This window comes from Martes martes (assembly GCF_963455335.1).
Source record: "Martes martes genome assembly, chromosome: 18".
Lineage (NCBI taxonomy): Eukaryota > Metazoa > Chordata > Mammalia > Carnivora > Mustelidae > Martes > Martes martes.
The window spans coordinates 25,227,592-25,255,179 of record NC_137906.1 but is presented as its reverse complement, the minus strand read 5'-3'; the positions used below and the strand labels follow the sequence as shown (position 1 = coordinate 25,255,179).

Below are 27,588 nucleotides of genomic sequence, written 5' to 3'. Positions count from 1 at the left end.
TCATTTCTTCAGAATGGAATCCAGCTTTGTATTATGATAATGGTGTCTTTTACAGTATTCCCACTATAAGAGCTAATGTCTAGCTGGGACTATGATGACTTGATGTGTAAATATTAATTTATGTTTACAGTATGGTTTTACTTGTTCTACCAATTATGCATTAGACTATTTGGCTGAATTCTCTTTTGTCCAAACTTTTGGTGAGGAGGTGTTCCTGGATATATTAGTTTATTTGGATCAATTAAGTGCACCTATGGAGGCCTTTGTTGCTATAAACTTTGCTCTTAGTACAGCTTTTTGTTATGTTCATATGAGCAATTACATGCAAAAAATGAAATGGAGGAATCTGGAAGAAATGGAGGCATTCCTAGAAACATATAAACTACCAGACTGAACAGGAGGAAATAGACAACCTGAACAGACCCATAACCAACAAAGAAATGGAATCAATAATCAAAAATCTCCAAACAAAAGTCCAGGGCCAGATAGCCTCTCTGTGAAATTCTACAAGACATTTAAAGAATTAATACATGTTCTTCTGAAGCTTTTCAAAAAAATAGAAATGGAAGGAATATTTCCAAACACTTTTTATAAGGCCAGAATTACCTTGATCCCCAAACCGGACATAGACCCTACCAAAAAGTAGAATTATGGACCAATATTCTGGATGCAAAATTTCTCAACAAGGTACTAGCTAATAGGATCCAATGGGCAACATTCAAAGGATTATTCACCATGACAAAGGGGGATTTATTCCTGGGCTGCAAGCCTGGTTCAACATCCACAAATCAATCAATATGATACACCACTTTAATAAAAGGGTAAGAACCATATGGTCCTATCAATAGATGCAGAAAAAGCATTTGGCAAAATACAGCATCCTTTCTTGATAAAAACTTCTGCAGTGTAGGGATAGATGGTACATACCTCAATACCATAAAAGCCATATATGAAAACCCCACAGTGAATATCATCCTCAATGGAGAAAAACAGAGCTTTCCCTCTAAGGTCAGAAACATGACAGGGATGTCCACTCTCACCACTGTTGTTCAACACAGTACAGGAAGTCCTAGCCTCAGCAATCAGACAACAAAAAGAAATGAAAGGCATCCAAATTGACAAGGAAGAAGTCAGACTCACTCTTTGTAGACAACATGATACTCTGTGTAGAAAACGGAAAAGATTCCACCCCAAAATTGCTAGAACTGATACAGGAATTCAGCAGAGCCACAGGATATAAATCAATGCACAGCAGTTAGTTACATTTCTATTCAGTAACAATGAGGCAGAAGAAGGAGAAATCAAGGAATTGATGCCATTTACATTTGCACCAAAACCAGTAAGATACCTAGGAATAAACCTAACCAAACAGGTAAAAGATCTGTACTCTGAAAACTGGAGAACGCTTTTTTTTTTTTAAAGATTTTATTTACTTATTTGACAGAGAGAGTGAGAGAGAGAGAACATAAGCAAGGCGAGTGGCAGGCAGAAGGAGAGGGACAAGCAGACTCCCTGCTGAGCAGGGAGCCTAATGTGGGGCTCGATCCAGGACCTTGGGATCATGACCTGAACCAAAGGCAGACGCTTAACAACTGAGCCACCAGGCACTCATGGAGAACACTTATGAAAGAAATTGAGGAAGACACAAAAAATGGAAAAGCATTCCATGCTCATAGATTGGAAGAACACATGTTAAAATATCTGTGCTACCCAAAGCAATCTACAAATTCAGTGCAATCTCTATCAAAATACCATCAGCGTTTTTTTCACAGCACTAGAACAAACAATCCTAAAATTTGTATGGAGCTGGAAAAGACCCCAAATAGCCAAAGCAATCCTGAAAAAGAAAAGCAAAGCTGAAGGTATGAAATTCTGGACTTCAAGCTGTATTGCAAAGCTGTAATCATCAAGAGAGTATGTAATGGCACAAAAACAGACACATAGATCAATGGAACAGAGTAGAGAGCCCAGAAATGGACCCTCAGCTCTATGGCCAACTAATCTTCGACAAAGCAGGAAATGATACCCAATGGAAAGAAGGCAGTCTTTTCAACAAATGGTGTTGGGAAAATGGGACACATGCAGAAGAATGAAACTGGAGCACTTCCTGTACCATACAAAAAAAATAAACTCAAAATGGATGAAAGACCTAAATATGAGACAGGAATCCATCAAAATTCTAGAAGAGAACACAGGAAGCAACCTCTTCTCCCTCACCCTAATGACCTTTCATTGGACCTTCCCCCTTTACCAGCAGAACACTTTTCCACTCCTCCTCTTGGCCTGCATTGGCTTGGAGTCTCTGCTGGACCCAGGCGGTGGTGGCCGCCCACAGACTCTGTCTGCTCTCAGAGGTGATTAGTCTGGGGAATGCATAAAAGCACTCAGAATACTACCCATGCCCAGTATCATACACTCCCATTCCCCTTCCTTTTCCTTCCCCCTCCCGCTCCTTCCTGCCTGCTGGACACATCTCCAAAGGCAAGGGAAACAAAAGCAAAATGAACTGAACATAATAAAAATTTTTTAAAATTTTACCCCAAAGATACAGATGTAGTGAACAGAAGGGCCATCTGTACCCCAATGTTCATAGCAGCAATGGCCACAGTTGCCAGACTGTGGAAAGAGCCAAGATGCCCTTCAGCAGACGAATGGCTAAAGAAGATATGGTCCATATATATGATAGAGTTTTATGCCTCCATCAGAAAGGATGAATACCCAACTTTTGTGTCAACATGGATAGGACTGGAGGAGATTATGCTGAGTGAAATAAGTCAAGTAGAGAGAGTCAATTATCATATGGTTTCACTTACTTGTGGAGCATAAGGAATAACACAGAGGACACTGGGTGACGGAGAGGACAAGTGAGTTGGGGAAAATTGGAGGGGGCGATGAAGCATGAGAGACTGTGGACTCTGAGAAACAATCTGAGGGTTTTGGAGGGGAGGGGGGGTGAGGGTCGGGAGGGCCTGGTGGTGGGTATTAAGCAGGGCCCATATTGCATGGAGCACTGGGTGTGGTACATAAACATTGAATCTTGGAACACTGGAAAAATAAATAAAGAAAAAAATTAAAAATAGAGACTTTAAAAAATGAACTATTAGGACTTCATCAGGGTAAAAAGCTTTTTCACAGCCAAGGAAACAATTAACTAAAAGGCAAAATACATATGGTGTGTGTGTGTATATACATACAGACACACACACTCACACATACACACTGGAATTTTACTCAGCCATGTAAAGGAATGACATCTTGCCATTTGCAATGTCATGGATGAAACTAGAGGGTATTACACTAAGTGAAGTAAGTCTGAGAAAGACAGATACCATATGATGTCATTCCTATGTGGAATTTAGGAAACAAAACAGATAAACATAGAGGAAAGGAAGGAAAAATAAAATAGGATGAAAATTGAGAGAGGGGCAAACCAGAAGAGATGCTGAACTCTAGGAAACAAACTGAGGGCTGCTGGAGGGGACATGGGTGGGGGAATGGAATAACTGGATAGGGCACTGGATGTAATGAGCACTAGGTGTTATATGCAACAGATGAATCCCTAAATTATACCTCTGAACCTAATCAGAAAAGCTTTATGACTTCAAGGAGCTTTACTTGACTATCTTATACAAAGTAGCACCATCTACCAGTGTTACTACGATAGGTAATCATTTACAGGTTTCTGATTTCTATGTTTCTCCTACTGGAATTTTTCTGTCATGAGAGCAGGAGCTATTTTGGTCTTGTTCATTAATGTATTCGTAGTACCTTACACAATGTTTGCCACAAAGTATAGGCCCACAATAAATATTTGTTGACTGAAGGGATTGATTAGTAGTGATTTGTTTTAGTAGACAAGGCAGAAGGAAGTGTGTAAGGTGAGTCAGTCTCAGGTTTCTGTCTTTGCATCTACGTGGGTTGTGGTAAGGGATGTGGCATGAGGAATACATTTTCAGGTATGCTAATGAGTAGTGTTTGGAGTACCTCAAGGAAAGTATAATGTGTGTCCACCATGAAGTTCTGGAACTTAGCAGGAAGACATAGACAAGCAGACTGTGGTGTTATCAGCCTCAAGACAGTAGCTGGACTGAAGTGGGACTGGATGAGATGAGGAGTTTTGTAGACCTACTTTTAAGGTCTCTGCATATATTGCCTTTAAATATTGTTTATTTTTCACAGTTTTATCTTTTATATGCTTTGGCTTTTTCTCCTTTTGAGATTAATGTTCTGTCATTTGTTCTTTTCTGGATAGTTGATAGACATGCCTGCCCTTTATAAGCAGTAATAAAAAACATAAAACTAGTACTTTTTAAAAATTTTCACAGGAATTCACAGTGGAGAAGGATACCATCGTAGCAGTAAAAAACTTATCTTTCAATGTATATGAGGGTCAAATCACTGTTCTTCTGGGACCTAATGGAGCAGGAAAGACTACCACCTTATCGATTCTTACAGGTAAGTTTTTAGGGTCACCCTGATCACAGATACCATACATCAAACTCTGAAGCTTCTATGTACCCTCTTGACATTGACATCATTGTTATTTAAGTTCTATACACAATTGACTAATTCACACTCTTCTTAAAGTGCAGAATATTTGTTACAAATTTTAAAAATCAGTATTTGTTTTTGCATCTCACATGCCTTTTCTTCATAATATATTGTTCCCTTTGGTGAATGCAAACACCCTTTAATTTTCAGTTCTTATTCATTTATTCTTTCCTTTTCTTTTATCTTACTTTCCCTTTTATTCCCCTGTCCCCTTTGTAGGAAAACCATTCTAATTCACTTTACATAGTTTTCATTATAAAATATATGATATATATTCTTATGAATGGATTATTATATATATTAAAAAATTTTCAATCAACAAAACTAAAAGGCAACCTACAGGATGAGATAAGATATTTGCAAATGACATTACAGATAAAGGGCTGGTATCCAAGATCTATAAAGAACTTCTCAAACTCAACACCCAAAAAACAAATAATCCAGTCAAAAATGGGCAGAAGACATGAACAGATACTTCTCCAGAGAAGACATACAAGTGGCCAAGAGACACATGAAAGAATGCTCCACAGTCATCAGGGAAATACAAACCAAACCCACAATGAGATACCACCTTATACCAGTTAGAATAGCAAACAAAACAGGAAACAACAAATATTGGCAAGGATATGGAGAAAGGGGAACACTCTTATGCTGTTGGTGGGAATCCAAACTGGTGCAGCTATTCTGGAAAACAGTATGGATTTTCCTCAAAAAGTTAAAAATAGAGCCACCCTACAACCCTAGTAGCAATGTCCACAATAGCCAAACTGTGGAAGGAGCCAAGATGTCTTTCAATGGATGAATGGATAAAGAAGAAGTGGTACATATATGTACAATGGAATATTATTCAGCCATCAGAAAGGATGAATATCTACCATTTACATCGACATGGATGGAACTAGAGGATATTATGCTGAGTGAAATAAGTCAGTCAGAGAAAGACAATTATCATATGGTTTCACTCATATGTGGAACATGAAGAATAGTGCAGAGGACAATAGGGATGGGGGGAAAACTGAATGGAATCAGAGAGGGAGACCAACCATATGAGACTCTTGATTCTGAGAAACTAAGGGTTGCAGAAAGGCACATAGGTGAGGGGATAGGGTAACTGGGTGATGGCATTAAGGAGGGTACATGATGTGATGAGCACTGGGTGTTATACTGAACTGATGAATCATTGAACATTATCTTAATTGCAAATGACAGTACAGACAAAAGGTTGATATCCAGGATCTATAAAGAACTTCTCAAACTCAACACACACAAAACAGATAATCATATCAAAAAATGGGCAGAAGATATGAACAGACACTTCTCCAATAAAGACATACAAATGGCTATCAGACACATGAAAAAATGTTCATCATCACTAGCCACCAGGGAGATTCAAATTAAAACCACATTGAGATACCACCTTACACCAGTTAGAATGGCCAAAATTAGCAAGACAGGAAACAATGTGTGTTAGAGAGGACATGGAGAAAGGGGAACCCTCTTACACTATTGGTGGGAATGCAAGTTGGTGCAGCCACTTTGGAGAACAGTGTGGAGATTCCTCAAGAAATTAAAAATAGAGCTTCCCTATGACCCTGCAATTGCACTACTGGGTATTTACCCCAAAGATACAGATGTAATGAAAAGAAGGCCCATACATACCCTAATGTTTATAGCAGCAATGGCCACAGTTGCCAAACTGTAGAAAGAACCAAGATGCCCTTCAATGGATGAATGGATAAGGAAGATGTGGTCCATATACACTATGGAGTATTATGCCTCCATCAGAAAGGATGAATACCCAATTTTTGTATCAACATGGACGGGACTGGAAGAGATTATGCTGAGTGAAATAAGTCAAGCAGAGAGAGTCAATTATCATATGGTTTCACTTATTTGTGGAGCATAACAAATAACATGGAGGACATGGGAAGATGGAGAGGAGAAGGGAGTTGAGGGAAATTGGAAGGGGAGGTGAACCATGAGAGAGTATGGACTCTGAAAAACAACCTGAGGGTTTTGAAGGGGCGGGGGGTGGAAAGTTGGTGGAGCCAGGTGGTGGGTATTAAGGAGGGCACGTATTGCATGGAGCACTGGGTGTGGTGCAAAAACAATGAATACTGTTACGCTGAAAAGAAATAAAAAAAATCATTGTATTGAGTGAAGGATCAGGGAGAACATTAGTGCTATTAGTTCTCTACTTTTCAAAATGTGTATTATTAAATAAGTCACAAACTCTCTGGAAAAAAAAAACCAATGATGTACTGTACCTTGGCTAATTGAATTTAAATAAAAAAATTTCAAACATTCATCCGAGATGAAAGATTTTGCACCCTTCCCTACCACCTAGATTCTACTATTTTAGTATTTTGCCACACTTGTACATGTCTATTGATCCCAATTTTAGGCATCTCAAAATTAATTCTAGATGTTAGTATGCTTCTTACTAAATAACTTGATAATATCATTAACTATAATTTTCTTTTGGTGTAAAACTTTATTATGATGAAACACTTAAATTTTAAGTGTTTTTTTTTTTTTTTTGCTGAATTTTGACATGTGCATATATCTTTGTAATCCAATTGCCTGTTAAGCTGGAGAAACTCACTACTATCCCAGAAAAGTCTCACTTTGCTCAAGTGATCCACTTGTAATTCATAGCAACTAATATATTTCAGATGAGGCAATAATTTCATTCATCTCATCACTGTATACTAGTAAGCCAGGTGTTTGGGTTTTTTAAAAAGGATTTAAGGTTCATTTATTTATTTATTTATTTAATTTTTCAAATTTTATTTAAATTCCATTTGACCTATAGTGTAATACTAGATTCAAGAGTAGAATTCAGTGATTCCTTATTTACATATAACACCCAGTGCTCATCACAGAAAATGACCTCCTAATACCCATCACCCATTTAGCGCATTCTCAGCCTACCTCCCCTCCAGCAGCCCTCAGTTCATTCTGTGTAGTTAAAGAGTCTCTTAGGGTAGGCTTCCCTCTCTTTTGTTTCCCTTCCCCTATTTTCATCAGTTTTATTTCTTAAATTCCACATAAGTGAAGTCATATATTTGTCTTTCTCTGACTTATTTTACTTAGCAAGAAACACACTAGCTCCATCCTGGTCATTATAAATGGCATTCTTTTTGGTGACTGAGTAATATTCTATTGTATATATGTATATATATATATATATATATATATATATATATATATGCCACATCATCTTTACCCATTCTTCAGTTGATTGCCATTTGGGCTCTTTCCATAGTTTGGCTGTTGTTGATAATGCTGCTATAAACATCAGGGTACATGTACTCCTTTAAATAAGTATTTTTATGTCCTTTGGATAAATACCTAGTAAGCAATTGCTGGGTTGTAAGGTATTTCTATTTTTAACTTCTTTGAGGCACCACCATACTGTTTTCCAGAGTGGCTGCATCCGTTTGCATTCCCACCAACAGTGTAAATGGGTTCCCCTTTGTCCACATCCTCACCAAAATCAGTTGTTTCTTGTGTTGTTTATTTTAGCCATTTAGGCATGTGAGGTGGTATCTCATCGTGGTTTTGATTTGCATTTCCCTGATGCTCAGGTGATGTTGAACATCTTTTCATATGTCTGTTAGCCATCTGGGTGTCCTCTTTGGAAAAGTGTCTATTCATGTCTTCTTCCCATTTCCTAACTGGCTTATTTGTTTATTGGGTGTTGAATTTGGTACGTTCCATATAGATTTTGGATAGTAACCTTTTATCAGATATGTCATTGCAAGTATCTTTTCCCTTTCCAAAGGTTGCCTTTTAGTTTTGTTGATTATTTCCTTCACTATGCAGAAGCTTTTTATCCTAATGAAGTCCCAGTAGTTCATTTTTGCTTTTGTTTCCCTTGTCTCTGGAGATGTCTCTAGTAAGTTGCTATGGCTGATGTCATAGAGGTTGCTGCCTTTGTTCTCCTCTAGGATTTTAATGTTTCCGGTCTCACATTTAGGTCTTTCACCCATTTTGAGTTTATTTTTGTGTATGGAGTAAGAAAATGGTCCAGTTTCATTCTTCTGCATGTTGCTGTCCAGTTTTCCCAACCCCATTTGTTAGACTGTCTTTCTTTGCATTGGTTATCCTTTCCTGCATTGCCAATGATTAGTTGACCATACAGTTGTGAGTTCATTTCTGGGTTCTCTGTTCTGTTCCACTGATCTATGTGTCTGTTTTTGTGCCAGTATCATACTGTCTTGATGACTACAGCATTCTAATACAGCTTGAAGTCCAGAATCTGGTGCCTCCCGTTTGCTTTTCTTTTTCAAGATTGCTTTGGCTATTCTGGTCTTTTGTGATTCCATACAAATTTTAGGATTGTTTATTCTAGCTCTGTGAGAAATGCTTATTGTATTTTGATAGGGACTGCATTAAATATGTAGATTGCTTTGGGTAGTATAGACATTTCAACAATTGGTAGTCTTTCAATCCATTAACATGGAATGCTATTCCATTTCTTTGTGTCCTCTTCAATTTCTTTCATAAGTGTTCTCTAGTTTTCAGAGTACAGATCTTTTCCCTATTTGGTTAGGTTTATTCCTAGGTATCTTATTGTTTCTGTTGCAGTTGTAAATGGGATGGATTCCTTGATTTCTCTTTCTTCTGCTTCATTATTCAGGTATAGAAATGCAACAGATTTCTGTATGTTGATTTTGTATTTTACAACTTTCCTGAATTCCTGTATCAGTTCTAGCAACTTTTTGGTGTAATATTTTTGTTTTTCTACATAGAGTATCATGGCATCTACAAATTGAGAAAGTTTGACTTCTTCTTTACCAATTTGGATTCCTTTTATTTTTTTCTGTTGTCTGATTGCTGAGGCTAGTACTTCCAGTACTTTGTTAAATAACAGTGGTGAGGGTGGACATCCTTATCTTGTTCCTGACCACAGAGGAAAAGCTCTGTTTTTCCCCATCGAGGATAATATTTGTTGTGGGTCTTTCATCTATTCCCTTTATGATGTTGAGGTATGTTCCCTCTATTTCTACTTTATTTAAAGTTTTTATCAAGAACGGGTGCTGTACTTTGTCAAATGCTTTTTCTGCATCTATTAAGAGGATCATATGGTTCTTATCCTTTCTTTTATTAATGTGTAATATCACTTGATTGATTTGCAAATACTGAACCATGCTTGAGGCTCAAGAATAAATCCCTCTTGATCATGGTGAATGATTCTTTTAATGAACTGTTGGATTTGATTTGCTAGTATCTTGTTGAGAATTTTTGCATCTGGGACATTGGCCTGTAATTCTCCTCTTTACTGGGGTCTTTGTCTAGTTTTGGAATCAAGGTAATGCTGACCTCATAAAAAGAGTTTGGAAGTTTTCCTTCCATTCCTGTTTTTTGGAACAGTTTGAGTAGATTAGCTGTTAATTCTTCTTTAAATGTTTGGTAGAATTTCCCAGGAAGCCATCTAGCCCTGGACTTTTGTTTGCTGGGAGATTTTTTTTTTTTTTTAAGTTTATTTGTAACCCAATGTGGGCCTTAAACTTACCACCCTGAAAGCAAAAGCTGCATGCTCTACTAACTGAGCCAGACAGGCTCCCCTGTTGGGAGATTTTTGATTATTGATTCAGTTTCTTTGCTGGTTATGGGTCTGTTCAATTTTTCTATTTCTTCCTGTTTCAGTGTTCATAGTTTATATGTTTCTACGATTGTATCTATTTCTTCCTGGTTGTATAGTTTGTTGGCATTTAATTTTTTATCATATTCTCTTATCATTGTATTTCTGTGGTGTTGCTTGTGATCTATCATTTGTGATTTTATTAATTTGGGCCCTTTCTCTTTTCTTTTTGATAAGTCTGACTAGGGGTTTGTCAGTGTTACTAATTCTTCCAAAGAACCAGCTCCTAGTTTCATTGATCTGTTCTACTGGGCTTTTTTTGTTTGTTTGTTTTTGGTTTTGTTTTAAAGATTTCATTTATTTATTTGATGGAGAGAGAGAGAGAGCAAGTACAAGCAGGGTAGCAGCAAAGGGGGAGGGAGAAGCAGGCTCTCCGCTGAGCAGTGAGCCCAATGCGGGGCTCAGTTCCAGGACCCTGGGATCATGACCTGAGCCAAAGGCAGACTGAGCCTCTCCAGGTGCCCCTTATTTTTGTTTCTGTGTAATTTATTTCTGCTCTAATCTTTATTATTTCCCTTCTTCTGCTGGATTTAGGCTTTATTTTTCTAATCCCTTTGGATGTAAAGTTAGTTCTGTATTTGAGATTTTTGCTACTTGAAATATAGGTCTGTATTGCAATATGCTTCCCTCTTAAGACTGCTTTTGCTGCATCCCAAAGGTTTGGAGTGTCGTGTTTTCTTTTTCATTTGTTTCCTTTTATTTTGTTTCCCCTTTAATTTTCTGGCTAACCCATTCTTTAGTAGGATGCTCTTTAACTTCTATATATTTGTGGTCTTTCTAAATTTTTTTCTTGTGGTTGACTTCAGGTTTCATAGAGTTGTGGTCTGAAAGTATACATGGTATGATCTCAATCTTTTTTGCCTGTTGAGGGCTGATCTGTGACCCAGTATGTGATCTATTCTGGAGAATGCTTCATGTGCACTCAAAAAGAATGTGCATTCTGCTGCTTTAAAGTGAAATGTTCTAAATACAGCTGTTAAGTCCATCTGGTCTAATATGTCATTCAAAGCCATTGTTTCCTTATTCATTTTCTGTGTAGATGATCTGACCATTGCTGAGAGTGGGGTGCTAAAATCCCCTGCCTTTACTGTATTATTATCAGTAAGTTTCTTTATGTTTGTTATTAAATGATGTGTGCTCAAAAGTTGGGGGCATAGATATTTATAGTTGTTAGATCTTCTTGTTGCCTAGACCCTTTTATTAAAATGCAGTGCCCCTCTTCATCTCTTATTACAGTCTTTGGTTTAAAACCTAGTGTGTCTGATATAAATATAGCTACCCCAGCTTTCTTTCAATATCCATTAGCATAATAAATGGTTCTTTATCCCCTCACTTTGTTTTTAAAAATATTTTATTTTTGAGAGAAAGGGGAAGAGCATGAGTTGGTGGGGGGCAGAGGAAGAGGGAGAAGCAGGCTCCCCACTGATCAGGGAGCCGAATGCAGGTCTCAGTCCCAGGACTCTGGGATCATGACCCAAGCCAAAGGCATTCACTTAAATGATTGAGCCATCCAGGTGTCCCTCTGTCCCCTCACTTTCAATCAGCATGTGTATTTAGGTCTAAAATGATTCTCTTATAGACAGCATATTGGTGGGTCTTGTTATTTTATTCATTCTGATACCCTATGTCTTTTGATTGGGACATTTAGTCCATTTACATTCAGTGTGATTATTGATAGATATGAATTTAGTGTCATTGTATTACCTGTGATGCCATTATTTCTGGAGATTTTTCTGTTCCTTTCTAGTCTTTGTCACTTTTGGTCCTTCTTTTCAACTCACAAGTCCCCTTTAATATTTCTTGCAGAGCTGGCTTAATGATCATCTACTCCTTTAGTTATTGTTTGGGAACCTTTTTATCTCTCCTTTTATCTTGAATGACAGCATTGCTGGATAAAATATTCTTAACTCCATATTTTTCCCATTCAGCATGTTGGATATATCATGCTACTTTCTTCTGGCTTGCCAAGTTTCTGTGGACAGATCAGCTTCTAACTTTATTTGTCCTCCCTTGTAAGTTAAATATTTTTTTTCCCCTTGCTACTTTTAGGACTTTTTCCCCCTTATTTGTTTTTTTGCAAATTTTACCACAATGTGTCTTCATGTCAGCTTATTTTTGTTGATTTTGATTGGAGTTCTCTGTGCCTCCTGAATTTGGATATCTGTTTCTTTCCCCAGATTAGGGAAGTTTTCAGTTTTAATGTGCTTAAATAAACCTCACCTCTTTTTCCCCCTCTCTTCTTCTTCAGGGACTCTTGTGATATGAATGTTATTACACTTTACAGAATTGCTGAATTCCCTAAGTATATATTCATGACCCAGTATTTTTCTTTCCCTCTTCTTTTCAGAATCATTATATTCCATAATTTTGTCTTCTTTTTTTTTTTAAGTTTTTATTTATTTTTTTGATAGACAGAGATCACAGGTAGGCAGGGAGGCTGGCAGAGAGAGAGGAAGGGAAACAGGCTCCCCACTGAGCAGAGAGCCCGATGTGGGGCTCAATCCCAGAACCCTGGGATCATGACCTGAGACAAAGGCAGAGGCCCCAACCCACTCAGCCACCCAGGCACCCCCATAATTTTGTCTTCTTATCACTTATTCATTCTTCTGCTTCTTGCATTCTTGTGGTCATTACATCCAATTGGTTTTAAATTTCAGTTATAGCAGTTTTTATTTTGGGCTGACTAGTTTTAGGTCTTTTATCTCTGCCATAATGGACTTCCTAGGTCTTCTTAAGCCCAGCTAGTATCCTTATGCTTATTTTTATACTCCTGATCAGGCGTATTACTCCTATCTATTTTGATTATATCCCTGGCTGTGACATTTTCTTTTTCTTTATTTTGGGATGAGTTCCTTCACCTTGGCATTTTGTCTAGGTCTCTGTCTTCCTCTGTATGTTAGGTAAGTCTATTATATTTTTCTGCTCCTGAGAGTAATGGTTCTGAGAGGTCATATATTGTCTAGGGCTTGGTGCTTCAGGATGTGTTTCTGGTGTATGTTGTGTGGACTCTACTGCTGTGTTTTGTCTGTGTTAACTGTTCATAGCCTCAGTCATCTTACCCCACTTTATTGTATCAGAGAGTACCTCTATAATTTTCTTGAAATGGATGTGTTAGTGACATTGTGTCAGAAAATATTGTTACTGTTCCTCTTTCAGACACCATGCATTGAGGTGTGATAACTCTTTTTATTGTGCATGGTTCTCATATACCTCTAGACAAAATAATGGCAGAAGTCAGATATACAAAGTTAGAGGTATTCCAACCCAGTCCCTGTCCCATCTTATGTTAGCACCATTAATAATGACACTTTGTTAAAAATGAAAAATCTGGGACAAATGTTAAATGGGTTAGAAGACCTAACAACAAGAGTAAAGGAAGACATTCAATTACCCTAAATGTAATGGACAATCTTGAATACGTTTTTTCTTTTCAGAGTGTTTTTAAAAATTTTTAAATTATTATTTATTTTTTTAGAGCATTGTGGGGGAGGGACAGAGGGAGAAAGAGAATCTCAATGAACTATATGCTGGGTGCAGAGCCCCACACAGGGTTTAGCCTCACAATCCCAAGATCATGACCTGGGCTAAAATCAAGAGTTGGATGCTTAATTGACAGAGCCACCCAGGTGCCCCTCAGAGTGTACTTTTTAAAGTGGAATTATTTTTTTTAAGATCTATTTTATTTATTTTAGAGAGAGAGCATGTGGTGGGAGGAAGAGAGAAACACAAGCAGACTCCATGCTGAGCAGGAAGCACAGCATAGGGCTCGATCCCATGACCCTGAGATCAGATCTGAGCCAAAACCAAGAGTCCAGCGCTCAACCACTTTAAGTGCCCCTTAAAGTGGAATTATTGAGTTGTGGAACTTAAGGAGTTTTGTAACTATATTTAGTATATTATCAACTGTTTCACCAGAAAACTGGCCCGGTTGCCATCTATGCATAAATGTTATACAAATATTTTTAGACTATTACATGTGATTATGTTTTATCTTCCAACAAAATTTTAACTTCTAGAGGGTAGGGGGCCTACTCCTGAATTTTTCATTTAAAAAAAAATCAACCACAGTGTTCATAATGCCATGCTTAGATCATAATATGGCTCACATATGTTGTCAAATGGCAGACAGCAGTACTAGAATATTGGAACAGCAAATTCTTCAAAGCATTTTATATTACTCAAATAATTAATATTATTTTATACTCATTGAAAATTGGAATATATAGGTAAGCAAAAAATAAAGGAAAAATTATTTCTTTCCCCATCACCATGGCATTTATATTTACCAGACTATTTCTTCTGTAGAAGACTCTGATAACTTTTTTTAGTAATCCTTAAGTAGACTGAAGTTGAGGTGCTAATGGGCAGTTGTCAGGTTCTCTCACAGAAGCTAAGCTTCTGTGATGTCTTCTGCTTAATTCCAGGTTTGACTCTTCCTACAAGTGGAAAGGTGTATATTAGTGGATATGATATCTCAAAAGACATGGTTCACGTCAGGAATGACTTGGGCTTTTGCCCCCAGGATGACATATTGTTTTCAGAACTGACAGTATCAGAACATCTCTATTTCTACTGTGTGGTGAGTCAGAGTGGTGTTCTTTTCCTTCACTCTTCATATGCTTCAGGCAGTGTGACCAAGGATCAACATCCTTACCCTAATTTAGTGGAAGGTTTTTTGACATTGTTCTTTTACCATAAAGGAAAGCAAAAGGCAAAAGAATTGTCTTATATATAGATAACTGTGTAAGAGAAGTTCTGATATAAGAATTTTTTTAACCTTGTCAACTCTGGCCCTATCTTTCTAGATAAAAGGAGTACCTCCAGAGATACGTGCCACAGAAGTTAATAACGTGCTGACTTCTTTTGATCTGCTGGAAAAGCGTGATGCACTTGCGCAGTCACTGAGTGGAGGAATGAAGCGCAAACTCTCTATCATTATAGCACTTATAGGAGGCTCCAAGGTAAAGAATGGTTAACATGAGTCCCTGCTCCAGCTGATAAATGAAACTCACCTGACACAAACCTAAGAGCTGATATGAATCTAACTTTCTAAAAGGAACTTCTGAGATGATAATCAGAGGGGGTTCCCATTATTGACCTGGTGGTATAGTGTGATTATGGGTTTTGAGATTACTATTAATTTTGCAGAGTTCTTAATATAATGTAGTGTAAGTTATGTATCTTAACTTAAACATGCACCCCACAAATAGTAAGTCATCCCATAAGGGACACAGCGTGGATCATGAATTGTTCTTCTGGTCTTTAGGTGGTGATACTTGATGAGCCAACATCTGGCATGGACCCAGTTTCGAGAAGATTCACCTGGAGTGTCCTTCAGCAGTATAGATATGATCGTACCATCTTACTGACCACCCATCACATGGATGAAGCTGATGTCCTGGGTGACCGTATAGCCATCATGGTCAAGGGATCCCTTCAGTGTTGCGGCTCTTCAATTTTCCTGAAAAGAATATATGGTCTCTCTCTCTGATCATTGTTTGGATGCTAATGGCTTAATAATTATTCTAACATGATTATTACAAATTTTTGTCGCTCTACGCAGGTCTTCAAAAGCTTCCTGTGTTCTATTATGTTAGATCTAAACTATTTAAATCAGCTCTTTGTAATTTAGACAGTTCCTATCTAGTTGATTACTTCCCATTACTTAACAGGTATATTACTTAACAAGTATATTCTAACTTGGAAAATATTCTTTTTTGACCCCACAAAGGTCATGTTTATTTCTTTCATATAGCTTCTACTGAAGTGTTAATTTGTTGCAGGAGTAAAGTAATTCTTCTGAGGGATTTGGTACATAGATTCATGGCTTGGAGAGGAAAAACTCAGTGACTAGACATTTCTTACCCTTTCCAATCAAATCAATATCAAACTCCCAGTGTAATGAGTTAAATACTTTCAAGTTTATTTTCATGAATATTCCTGAGATGTGGCAGTTGATCAACAAGAATTTACTGAACAGAAAATGACTGAACAATGGAATAAAATTGTCTTGACTTTGATAAATATACAGTCTGGTTAGTCAGTGAAACTAGTAAAATGAAAATGAACAATATAAAAACCTATATAACTTGTTCTGAAATTACATGGCTCAAAGCAGTGAGTGCTTCAAAATTGGGAGGAAACAAATTAATGAGAATAGTTAAACACGGTGTTCCATTAATCATGAATTCAGTATTTGAATTCATTCATCCAACTCACATATATTACAGGTAAGTTATTATATTCATATTTACACACATTATCTCATCTAATCTTTATGAAATCACCATTTTTATGAAGCAGAACACTGGAGCTTTTATTAGGTAATGTATTCAAACCATGTGAGTAAGTGGACCTGTGGGTCCCTCTGGCACCAAGACCCATGCTTTGTACTCTCATATGCTACCACTTCCCCGTGAAAGAGAATGTTGGGTTTAAATAGTCAATTTGGTGAATGTCAGAAAGAGAGGGACTCATATTGTTGAATGCTTTTGTACTAACAGACGAGGATATAGAAATTGATATTCCCATAGTAGGTTAGTTATAGACACAGAAGTGTTATTCAAGTATATTGATTATCCATAGAATGTCTTTAGTTGCAGGCTTTATAAAGGCAATGGAGAAAAGAACATGATTTTTAAGGAAGTTGGATAAGTAAGTGAAAGCAAGTGACTATATTACCCCTAGAACAATGAGTAAGTCAGCCTGGATTGTAAGGTTTTTTGGGAGGATCAATAAGAAATTAAGTGTGATGGTCAGGGATAGAAAATGGAAGGACATTGAAAAAAACAAGAGTGGTTTTCATTAGATGTACACATGTATATATAAGAAGAAGTTAGAAATAGTGGATTTCAAAGCTCCATTCTAGGATTTAACAGTAAGCCACCTTAATGTGATGAATTATAAAATAATAAGAGCAACAAGACCAGAAAGATGAATATGTGTGTATACCTATACACACATGTGTGCACAAACATGCACATGAACATGAGTGTGTGTATAAAATCCTGAATGTATCAGGCAGACTTGGTGTTAGAAGTCCATATAACTGGGGCACCTGGGTGGCTCTGTGGGTTTAGCCTCTGCCTTCGGCTCAGGTCATGATCTCAGGGTCCTGGGATCGAGCCCCACATCGGGCTCTCTGCTCAGTGGGGAGCCTGCTTCCTACCCCCCCTTCTGCCTGCCTCTCTGCCTACTTGTGATCTCTCTCTCCCAATAAAAAAAAAAATCTTTAAAAAAAAAAAAGTCCATATAGCCTGTTTTCGTATGACAAAGTGAAGACTTCCTAATACAATAAGGTAAAATTTTACAGTTTTCATTCATTAACATGAATGACATGTGTCTGAAACGTGGTGAGTAAGCATTAAGTATTTAAAGAATGATGGAAGGAAGAAAGTCCAAATAAAAAAGATATATAACAATAAAACTTTAACAAGTTTAAATTGTGGTCAGAGTAAAAAACCTATATACCCAAAGGATAAAGAGTCAGGGACTGACTAAGAGGAATGGGTTGAAGGTAATTTGAAATCCATTTGCTCCTAAGCACAAACATGATTCCTCTTAAAAAATAATATTTTTAACAGGCAAGAGCCTGTTTTTTTGGGGGGAAGTGTTTAATTTGGAAAGTTACCTTTTTAAAATTTTGATTTTTAAATGGTTGTTTTCAGGTGTGGGATACCACATAATTATGGTGAAGGAACCTCATTGTAATGTTGAAGAAATTATTGAAGTGATTGATCAACATATACCTGAGGCCAGATTGGAGAGCGATGTTGCAGCTGAATTATCATTTATCTTACCCAAAAAGTACACACATAGGTACGGATCCGGAAAATCTCAGATAAGTGATTTTGGGTTACCAGAAATAACTATTGCTTTTCCAGGTTTTCTTGGGCTTGGCAAGTAGATTATTTCTTGTTGCCACTTGACAAGTAATAGTCAATTTACTTTCCAGGGCACCCAGTGAGAGAGCCTGTTACTAGTCTCCGGCTTCAGTGGGCCTTGAAGCCCCAGAAGTTTCAGCATAGTGAGCTCAGTTGGGACAGGGTATGAATTGTCAGCCTCTACATTCTGTCCTGATGGAAGAGTTTTTCAAGTTGTATATGCTATGAAGGCTGTGAAAATAGTAGTATAGCTATTGGAATCAGATGTAAAGATGGTGTTGTCTTTGGGGTAGAAAAGCTAGTCCTTTCTAAGCTATACAAAGAGGGTTCCAATGAATGACTTTTTAATGTTGGTCAGCTTTTGGAATGACACTGGCAGGTTTGTTGGCAGATGCTCGCTCATTAGCAGACATTGCAAGAGAAGAAGCTTCCAACTTTAGATCTAATTTTGGCTATAACTTTCCATTACAATGTCTTGCAGATAGAGTGGCTATGTATATACATGCATATACACTGTACGGTGCTGTTAGACCTTTTGGTTCTGGCTTCATGTTAGGGTCTTATAGTGTGAATGATGGTGCACAGCTCTACATCAGGAGTTTCATATGGAAAATGGGACTGTGCCATTGCCAAAGCCAGGCAAACAACAAAAGACAGAAACTAAGGGAAGAGGAAACTTATCATAAACTTCCAGGACCAGGCCAACTTCATCTTCTTGCAAGATGTAATTACTAGCTTCATATTCCTTTAAAGCAAGCTTGTTGGCATTCTCAAAAGAAAAGTAGAGGGGAACTTCTTCAACTGGATAAGGAGTATCTACAAAAAGCCTGTAGCTAACATCATGCTCAATGGTGAGAAACTTGAAGCTTTCCCATTAATAGCAGGAACAAAGCAAGGAAGTCCTCTCTCACCACAGCTCTCAACATCATGCTGACAGTCCTAGCTAATGTAATAAGAAAAGACAAGGAAATGTATGTAGATTGGGAAAGAAGAAATAAAACTGCCTTTGTTTACAGATGACATGATCATCTTATACAAAATGTCTGAAAGAATTGACCAAAAAAAACCCCCAAACTTCTGGAATTAGTAAGTGATTAAAGCAAAGATTCAGTATACAAAGTTAATATGCAAAAGTAAGTCACTTTCCTATATATATTAGCAATGAATAAGTGTAATTTGAAATTATAAACACACTTCTAAATTTAGCACCTCCAAAAATGAAATGCTTAGGTATAAGTCTACCAAATATATGCAAGTTCTATATGAGGAAAACTATCAAACTTGGATGAATGAAATAAAAAAACTAAAAAACAAGATATTTTATGTTTATGTATAGAGAGACAATATTGTCAGATGTCTGTTTTGCCCAGCTCGCTCTATAATTCAGTGCAGTCCTTTTTTTTTTTTTTTTTTTAAGTATGCTGCATGCCCAGCATGGAGCTCAAACTCACAACCCTAAGATCAAATTCTGAGCTGAGATCAAGAGTCAGACCCTCAACTGACTGAGCCACACAGACACGCCTTGATTCAATGCAATCTTAATCAAAATCTCAATAAATTATTTGATGGATATCAACAAATTGATTCTAAAGTTTATGGAGAGGTAAAAGGCAGGTAACACAGTATTGAAGGAGAACAGTTGGAGGACTGACACTAACCAGTTTCAAGACTTGTTATAAATCTGCCATAATCATGACAGTATGGTATTAGTGAAAGAATAGAAAAATAGATCAATGGAACAGAAGCAACATGTCCAGAAATAGACCAACATCAGTATAGGCAACTGATCTTTGTCAAAAAAGCAAAGGCAATACAGTGGAAAAAAGAGAGTCTCTTCAGCAAATGGTACTAGAACCACTGGACATCCATATGCAAAAAAATTAATAAGACACATATCTTATACCTTTCACAAAAGTAACTCAAAATGGATCGTAGGTCTAAATGTAAAATGAAAACCTATAAAACTGCTAGAAGATGGGGCACTTGAGTGTCTCAGTTGGTTAAACCACTGCTTTTGGCTCAGGTCGTGATCCCAGAGTCCCAGGATCAAGTCTCGAATTGGGCTCTCAGCTCCACAGGGAGTCTGCTTCTCCCTCTGACCTTCTCCCCTCTCATGCTCTCTCTCTCTCTCTCTCAAATAAAAACTGCTGGAGATCTAGGAGAAAACCTAGATGCCCTTTGGTATGGCGATGAGTTTTTAGATACAACACCAGCAGCATGATCTCTGAAAGAAATCATTGAAAAGCTGGGCTTTATTAAAATGAAAAATTGCTCTGTGATGGGCAATAACCAGAGAATTAGAAATCAAGACACAGATTGGGAGAAATATTTGTAGAAGACACATGTGATAAAGGACTGTTATCCAAAATATTCAAAGAACTCTTAGAACACAACAATAAGAAGACATACAACTCAATTTAAAAATGGGCCAAAAACTTTTTAAAAGACTTATTTGTTTTAGAGAGAGAGAAAAAGAGTATGCAAGGGGGAAGGGCAGAGGGAGAGGTAGACAGAGAATCCCAAGCAGACTATGCACTGGGTGCAGAGCTCAACACGGGGCTCAGTCTCATGACCCATGAGATAACAACTTGAGCCAAAACCAAAAGTCTGATGCTTAACTGACTGAGCCACTCATGCACTCCTAAAAATGAGCCAAAGACTTTAACAGATACCTCACCAAAGAAGACATATGAGTGGCAGATAAACATACGAAAAGATGCTTAACTCGTATCAGGTAAATACAAATTGAAACAATAATTAGATACCCACTACACACTGATTAGGATGACCGAAATCTGGAGCACTGACAACACGAAATACTGACGAGGCTGTGGATTCGACAAGGACTCTCATTCATTGCTTGGCAGAATGTAAAATGGCACAACCACTTTGGAAGACAATTAGGTGGTTTCCTACAAAACTAAACATACTTTTGCCATTTGATTCAGCAATTACATGCCTTGGTATATATCCAAAGTAGTTAAAAACTTACATACACACAAAAACCTACACATAGATACTTATAGCAACTTTATTCATAATTGCCAAGACTTGGGAAGCAAGCAAGATGTCCTCAGTAACTGAGTGGATGAACTGTGGTTCATCCTGACAATGAAATGTTATTCAGCATTTCACAGAAATGAGGTATCAAACTGTGAGGAGACATGGGGACCTTAAATGCATATTATTAAGTGAAAGAAGCCAATCTAAAAAGGCTACATACCAGATGATTTCAACTCTCAACATTCTGGAAAAGGTAAAACTATGGAGACAATGAAAAGATCAGTGGTTGCCAAGGGTGTAGGTGGGGTGAGATAAGTAGGAACAGATATTTAGGGCAGTGAAAATACTCTGTAATAATACTCTGTAATGTCCAAACTTTTGAATATATAGCACCAAGAGTAAACCTTTGAGTAAACTGTGGATATTAGGTGAGTACAATATGTCAATGAAAACTCATTTTTGGTGAAAATAAATGTGACATTCTGGTGAGTGATAGTGGTAGTGGGGGTGGCTATGTTTGTTGGAGCAGGGGTATATAGGAAATCTCTGTACCTTACTTTCAATTTTATTGTAAACCTAAAACTATTTTAAAAATAAAGTATTAAAAAAAGACTCAAGAAAAAATAAAAATCTGATTAGATCTCTAGCAAGTAGAGATTGAATTAGGAATCAGAATCTTTCATAGTGAAAAGACAAGGGTCAGGTGGGTTCAGTGGTGAGTTCTACCAAATGTTTAAGTAAAGATAAATACAGTCTTTTGCAAACTTTTCCATAATAGAAGAGGGAACTAGTTCCATTTTATGAGGCCAGTTTAACCATATAATAAAACTAGAAAAATAAAACTATAGAAAATCACTTCTAGAATATTGAGGCAAGAAAGCAAAAAAAAACAAACAAACAAACAAAAAAAAAAAAACAAAGGAAAAAAAACCCAAAAACAGTTCAACCCAAACACAAAATACTAGCAAAACCAATCCACAAGCATTTAAAAAGGATTATATACCTCGACCTAGTCAGATTTGTCTCAGGAGTAGAAGGTTGGTCCACATGCAAAAATTGTCAATGTAAAATACCACATTAATAGAATAAAGAACAAACATTACATGATTATCTCAAAAAATGAAGTACTTTTGACACAATCCATAGCCATTCATGATAAAAACAAAAAACAAAAAACAACCCTCAACAAATTAGAAATAGAAAGCAAGCTTCTCAGCTTGTTAACAGGCATCTATGAAAAACCCACAACTAGCATCATATTTAGTGGTGAAAGGATAAAAGCTTTCCCTGTAAGATAAGGAACAAACTGAGACATCTTTTGCCATTTGTATTAAACCTTGTACCAGCAGGCAATTAGAGAAGAAAGATAAGTAAAAGGAATCCAAATCAGAAAGAGGAGTGAAACTATCTATATTCATAGATCATGTTCTTATATAGGGAAAATTATAAACAACCAACTTTAAAAATATATTAGGACTAATAAACTATCTCAGTGAAGTTGCAAGATATAATATTAAAATATTACTTATATTCTCTATATACTAGCAGTGAGCAGTCCAAAAATGAAATTAAGAAAGTAATTCCATGTACAGTACTATAGAAACAATAAAATAGCAAAAATTTAACAAAAGAACTGTATGACATACAACTTTTTGAAAACTATAAAAAAAAATCATTGAAAGAAGTTAAAGAAGACCCAAGGAAATGGAATGACATCCTGTATTCATGGATTGATATTAAGATGGCAGTACTCCCTACATAATCAACATGATGCCTGTAAAAAATTCCAACTGTTTCAAGATACAATCTAGGATTCTAACTGTATTTAGTTTTCATGTCTCCTTATTCTCCTACATTCTTTGACAGTTGTTCTTTCTTTTGTTTCATGACCTTGACTTTTTTTTATCTTAATTTAACTTTATTTTTTTCAGTGTTCCAAGATTCATTGTTTATGCACCACACCCAGTGCTCCATGCAATACGTGCCCTCCTTAATACCCAACACCAGGCTCACCCATCCCCCACCCAAAACCCTCAGTTTGTTTCTCAGAGTCCACAGACTCTCATTCATGTTTCATCTCCCCCTCCTATTTCCCCCAATTCACTTTTCCTTTCCTTCTCCTAATGTCCTCCATGTTGTTCCTTATACTCCATAAGTAAGTGAAAACATATGATAATTGACTTTCTCTGCTTGACTTATTGAACCACTGTTAATTTCAATTTTAGTAGGTGAAATATGTTAATATTAGAGAAATCTGGATGAAGGGTATACAGGAATTTTCCTTAATATCTTCACAACTTTTCCACAAAATTACTCCAAAATAAAAAGTCTTAAAAAAATAAAAAATTCCAAATGCCTTTTTTTTTTGCAGAAATTGACAGGCTGATTCTAAAATTAATATGGAATGGAAGGGTTGCTAAATAACGAAAACAATCTTGAAAAAGAGGAAAGTTTGAGGATTCATATTTCCTGATTTCAAAACTTATTATGAAACTATAGAAATCAAACTATGTGGTACTAGAATAAGGATAGACATGCACAGAAATGAAGTAAATCAGAATTCAAGATAAACGTTTTACATAAAATTGATTTTCTCAAGCACCCAGAAACAGTTCAGTTGGGGAAATAATAGTCTTTTTAGCAAACGATGCCAGAACATTGGGTATTCACATGCAAAAGAATAAAGCTGGATCCTTTTTTCACACCATAGATGAAAAATTAGGTTGGGGTGCCTGGGTGGCTCCGTGGGTTAAAGCCTCTGCCTTCGGCTCAGGTCATGATCCCAGGGTCCTGGGATCAAGCCCCACATTGGGCTCTCTGCTCGGCAGGGAGCCTGCTTCCCTCTCTCTCTCTGCCTGCCTCCCTGCCTACTTGTGATCTCTCTCTGTCAAATAAATACATAAAATCTTTCAAGAAAGGTCAAATGGAGCAAAGGCTTAAATACAAGAGTGGAGCTTTTAGGAAAAATATACAGGCATAAATCTTAGTGACCTTGGATTAGGCAATTTTTCTTAGATATGACATGAAAGATGTAAGCAACCAAGAAATAGAAATAGATAAATTGACTTGATGAAAAATTAAAACGTTTCACCTTCAAGTACACTATCAAGAAAGAGACAGCCCAAATAATGGGGGAAAATTGTAAATCACATATATCTGATAAATGACTAGTACACAGAATATATAAAATATCTTTTCACCTTACCCTTAAAAGACAAGTCATTTAATTTAGAAATGGGCAAAGAATTTGAATAGATGTTTTTCAAGAAATATGTATAAATGACCAAGACACATGAGATGATGCTCAATATCATTAGTATTATAAAAGCAGAAAATAATAACCACAGTGAGATACTGCTGCATATCCAGTAGGATGGGATAATATTTTCTTAAAGAAAATACAAGTTTGAGTTTGGATATGGAGAAGTCAGAACCCTTATACATTGCTGGTAAGCATGTAGAATAGTGTAGCTACTTTGGGAAAGTATTTATGAATTCCTCAAAAAGATTGAGTTACCATTTGATCCAGCAATCCACATCTCGGTATATACCAGGAGTTTCAGAAATTTATGTCCACAAAAAAGTTTTTAGTAGCATTATTAATAATAGTCAAAAAGCAGAAGTTACCCAAATGTCCAGTGATTCATGTATGGATAAATAAAATATGGTATATCCATATAATGGAAAAAAAATATTAAAGGAATGAAATGTTATACATGCTACAACTTGGATGAACTTAGAAGTCATTAAGACAAGTGAAAGAAGACACAAAGGCCACATACTGTATAATTCCATTTATATGACATATTCAGAATAGGCAAATCCAAATAGGATTTATATGTAAATTTTTTCTTTTCATGATTGCTTGATGTAGACTCACAGTGTCCTCTTAAATCTTAACTGAGATAATGAAGAAGAAAATTTCCAAATTTTTAAAATTTATATAGTTCTTTATTGTGCAAGGGATACAGGACTGAATAGTAACCATTACTCTGGGTGAAGAGAAGAAAGTTGATATGCCTGACATCATATTATTCATCTATTCATTTATTGTATTGACTTACAATACAATAGGTACAATAGGTCAGGGACTTAGTTTTATTCACTTCTGTGTCTTTTGGACCCAGAACATTTTCTAGCACATATTTGGCACTACATAAATATTTGATGGAGGGGTGAAATAATCATTGATGAGTCAAAATTAGAAAAATTATATAGGGAAGGGCAAGGTGCTCTTATATTAGAATCATGAGGAAAACTGAGCAACATGTAAACCAATATTCAAATGATGAATAAAATTTAGGTAGGAGAGGAGGTAGGTTAGAAACAATTTTGGGGAAAAAAATCAAAAATAAAAAAGGACAAGTCACATTTGAAAGCCTAGACAAAGGCCAGTATGGCTGGAGCATGGAGGGAAAAGTGCACAGATATGACTGTTGTTGAATTGGAATCTTTTTCCGTCCCTTCATTTTAATTTTTTGGCACACAATTTCTTTTCTTTTTCTTTCTTCCTTCCTTCCTTCCTTCTTCCCTCCCTCCCTTCCTTCCTTTTTTCTTTTCTTTCTTCTCTTCTCTCTTTTCTTTTCTTTACTTTTCTCTCTCCCTCTCTTTTTTCCTTCCTTCCATCCTTCCTTCCTTCCTTCCTTCCTTCCTTTTTCCACTGCTGAAGGAAATTAGTTAGGAACAAGAAATATTAATTTGAAAATAATCTGTTTTGGTGGTAACTTTGACTCTTCTTCTCCTTATTCTAGGTTTAAAGACCTGCTTACTGATCTGGAAAACAGGCAGAAAGAGCTGGGCATTAGTAGCTTTGGTGTCTCAATTACTACCATGGAAGAAGTTTTCCTTAGGTGAGTAATGATGCTTGGAGGGACAGGAGAGAGGAAAAATCTCTTCCTCTATAATTGGATTTCATTTTGAAATCAAACCCCATAGCTGGAGTCATTGAAGAAATAGTATTAGATTGTTAGGTATGGTAATCTTCTATGAATGCCAAGAGACCAGTGTATGCCCCTTGCTCCTCTGATGGGCTGAGGCTCCTATGAGTTGTGGGACTAGGGTGAGAATAGTGATTCGTTGAGCTGGAGAGACAGGATCTTCCCTGCAAATCATGAGGGTGTGGAACCGCAGAAAATAACTAAACCCAGGTACTAAATACCCAGGGTAGTGGAGTATTGGGTGGGAAAGTTATTTATGAAACTTTTGGGTTTGTATTTGGGTGCCCGTGCCATTCGGGAGTGGGAGATTAGGACTGGCCTAGAGCAAAGAGAATTTATGTGTCACAGCAAAAGTCCAGTATCTAAGTTAGAGGTCATAGTGAGGATGACTTTAAAATCTTTAATCTAGTCATGTCTCTGTAACCTACTTAAATTGTCCATGGTTTGTGGTCTGAGATTACCTTGCACTGTGTGAAAGCTCAAAGAGAAGGTGCCCAGGGATTTCAGGATGCTGCTAAGAGAAGGCCAACTGGTTAGCAGTGAAAAGATCTCACAAAAAGTCTTTTATGGACTTTTCTAGACTTCAGTCTCTCAGGCTTAGAAACAGTCTTTTTTTTTTTTTTTAAAGATTTTATTTATTTATTTGACAGACAGAGATCACAAGTAGGCAGAAGAGAGGCAGGCAGAGAGAGAGGAGGAAGCAGGCTCCCCGCCGAGCAGAGAGCCCAATGTGGGGCTTGATCCCAGGACCCTGAGATCATGACCTGAGCCAAAGGCAGAGGCTTTAACCCACTGAGCCACCCAGGCGCCCCTAGAAACAGTCTTGGCAGCCTCACTGCTTCATGGAGCTGTGACTAAGGGATGTATTTTGCAATACAGGCCTACCTCAAGAAATAAGAAAAATCTCAAATACATAACCTAACTTACACCTAAAAGAGCTAGAAAAGAAATAACAAAGCCTAGAATCAGCAGAAAAAAGATAGAGGAGAAATAAATGATATAAAAACAACAAAAAAAATACCAGTAGAACAGATCGATAAAACTAAGAGCTAGTTCTTTGAAAGAATTGGTTTTAAATTGATAAACCCCTAGCCAGGGGCACCTGGGTGGCTCAGTGGGTTAAAGCCTCTGCCTTCAGCTCGGGTCATGATTCCAGGGTCCTGGGATCGAGCCCCGCATCGGGCTCTCTGCTCGGCAGGGAGCCTGCTTCCTCCTCTCTCTCTGCCTTCCTCTCTGCCTACTTGTGATCTCTGTCTGTCAAATAAATAAATAAAATCTTTAAAAAAAAAAAAAAAGATAAACCCCTAGCCAGACTTATCAAAAAGAAAAAGAACCCAAATAAATAAAAACATGAATGAAGGAGGAGAGACCACAACCAATACCACAGAAGTACAATTATAAGAGAATATTATGAAAAATTATATGTCAACAAATGGGGCAATCTGGAAGAAATGGATAAATTCCTAGAAACCTACAAATGACCAAAACTGAAACAAGAAGAAATAGAAAATTTGAATAGACCCATAAATAGGAAAGAAATTGAATTAGTAGTAAAAAATCTCCT

At 36.9% G+C, this 27,588-nt stretch overlaps 1 protein-coding gene and 1 pseudogene across 2 annotated transcripts in view; both read left to right on the top strand.

Moving 5' to 3' along the window:
* Positions 1-27,588, top strand: part of LOC308359786 (phospholipid-transporting ATPase ABCA3-like) — a gene marked incomplete at both ends in the record, with an annotated part of 123,988 nt that overhangs the window by 45,128 nt on the left and 51,272 nt on the right. The window contains 6 exon segments of the mRNA XM_080831102.1: positions 4,326-4,455; positions 14,626-14,780; positions 15,007-15,162; positions 15,468-15,678; positions 17,869-18,019; positions 25,839-25,937. Coding sequence (XP_080687228.1) covers positions 4,326-4,455; positions 14,626-14,780; positions 15,007-15,162; positions 15,468-15,678; positions 17,869-18,019; positions 25,839-25,937 — 902 coding nt within the window.
* Positions 18,219-18,748, top strand: LOC308359374 (proteasome subunit alpha type-3-like; annotated as a pseudogene). The gene has a single exon. The product of its transcript is annotated as a proteasome subunit alpha type-3-like (transcript).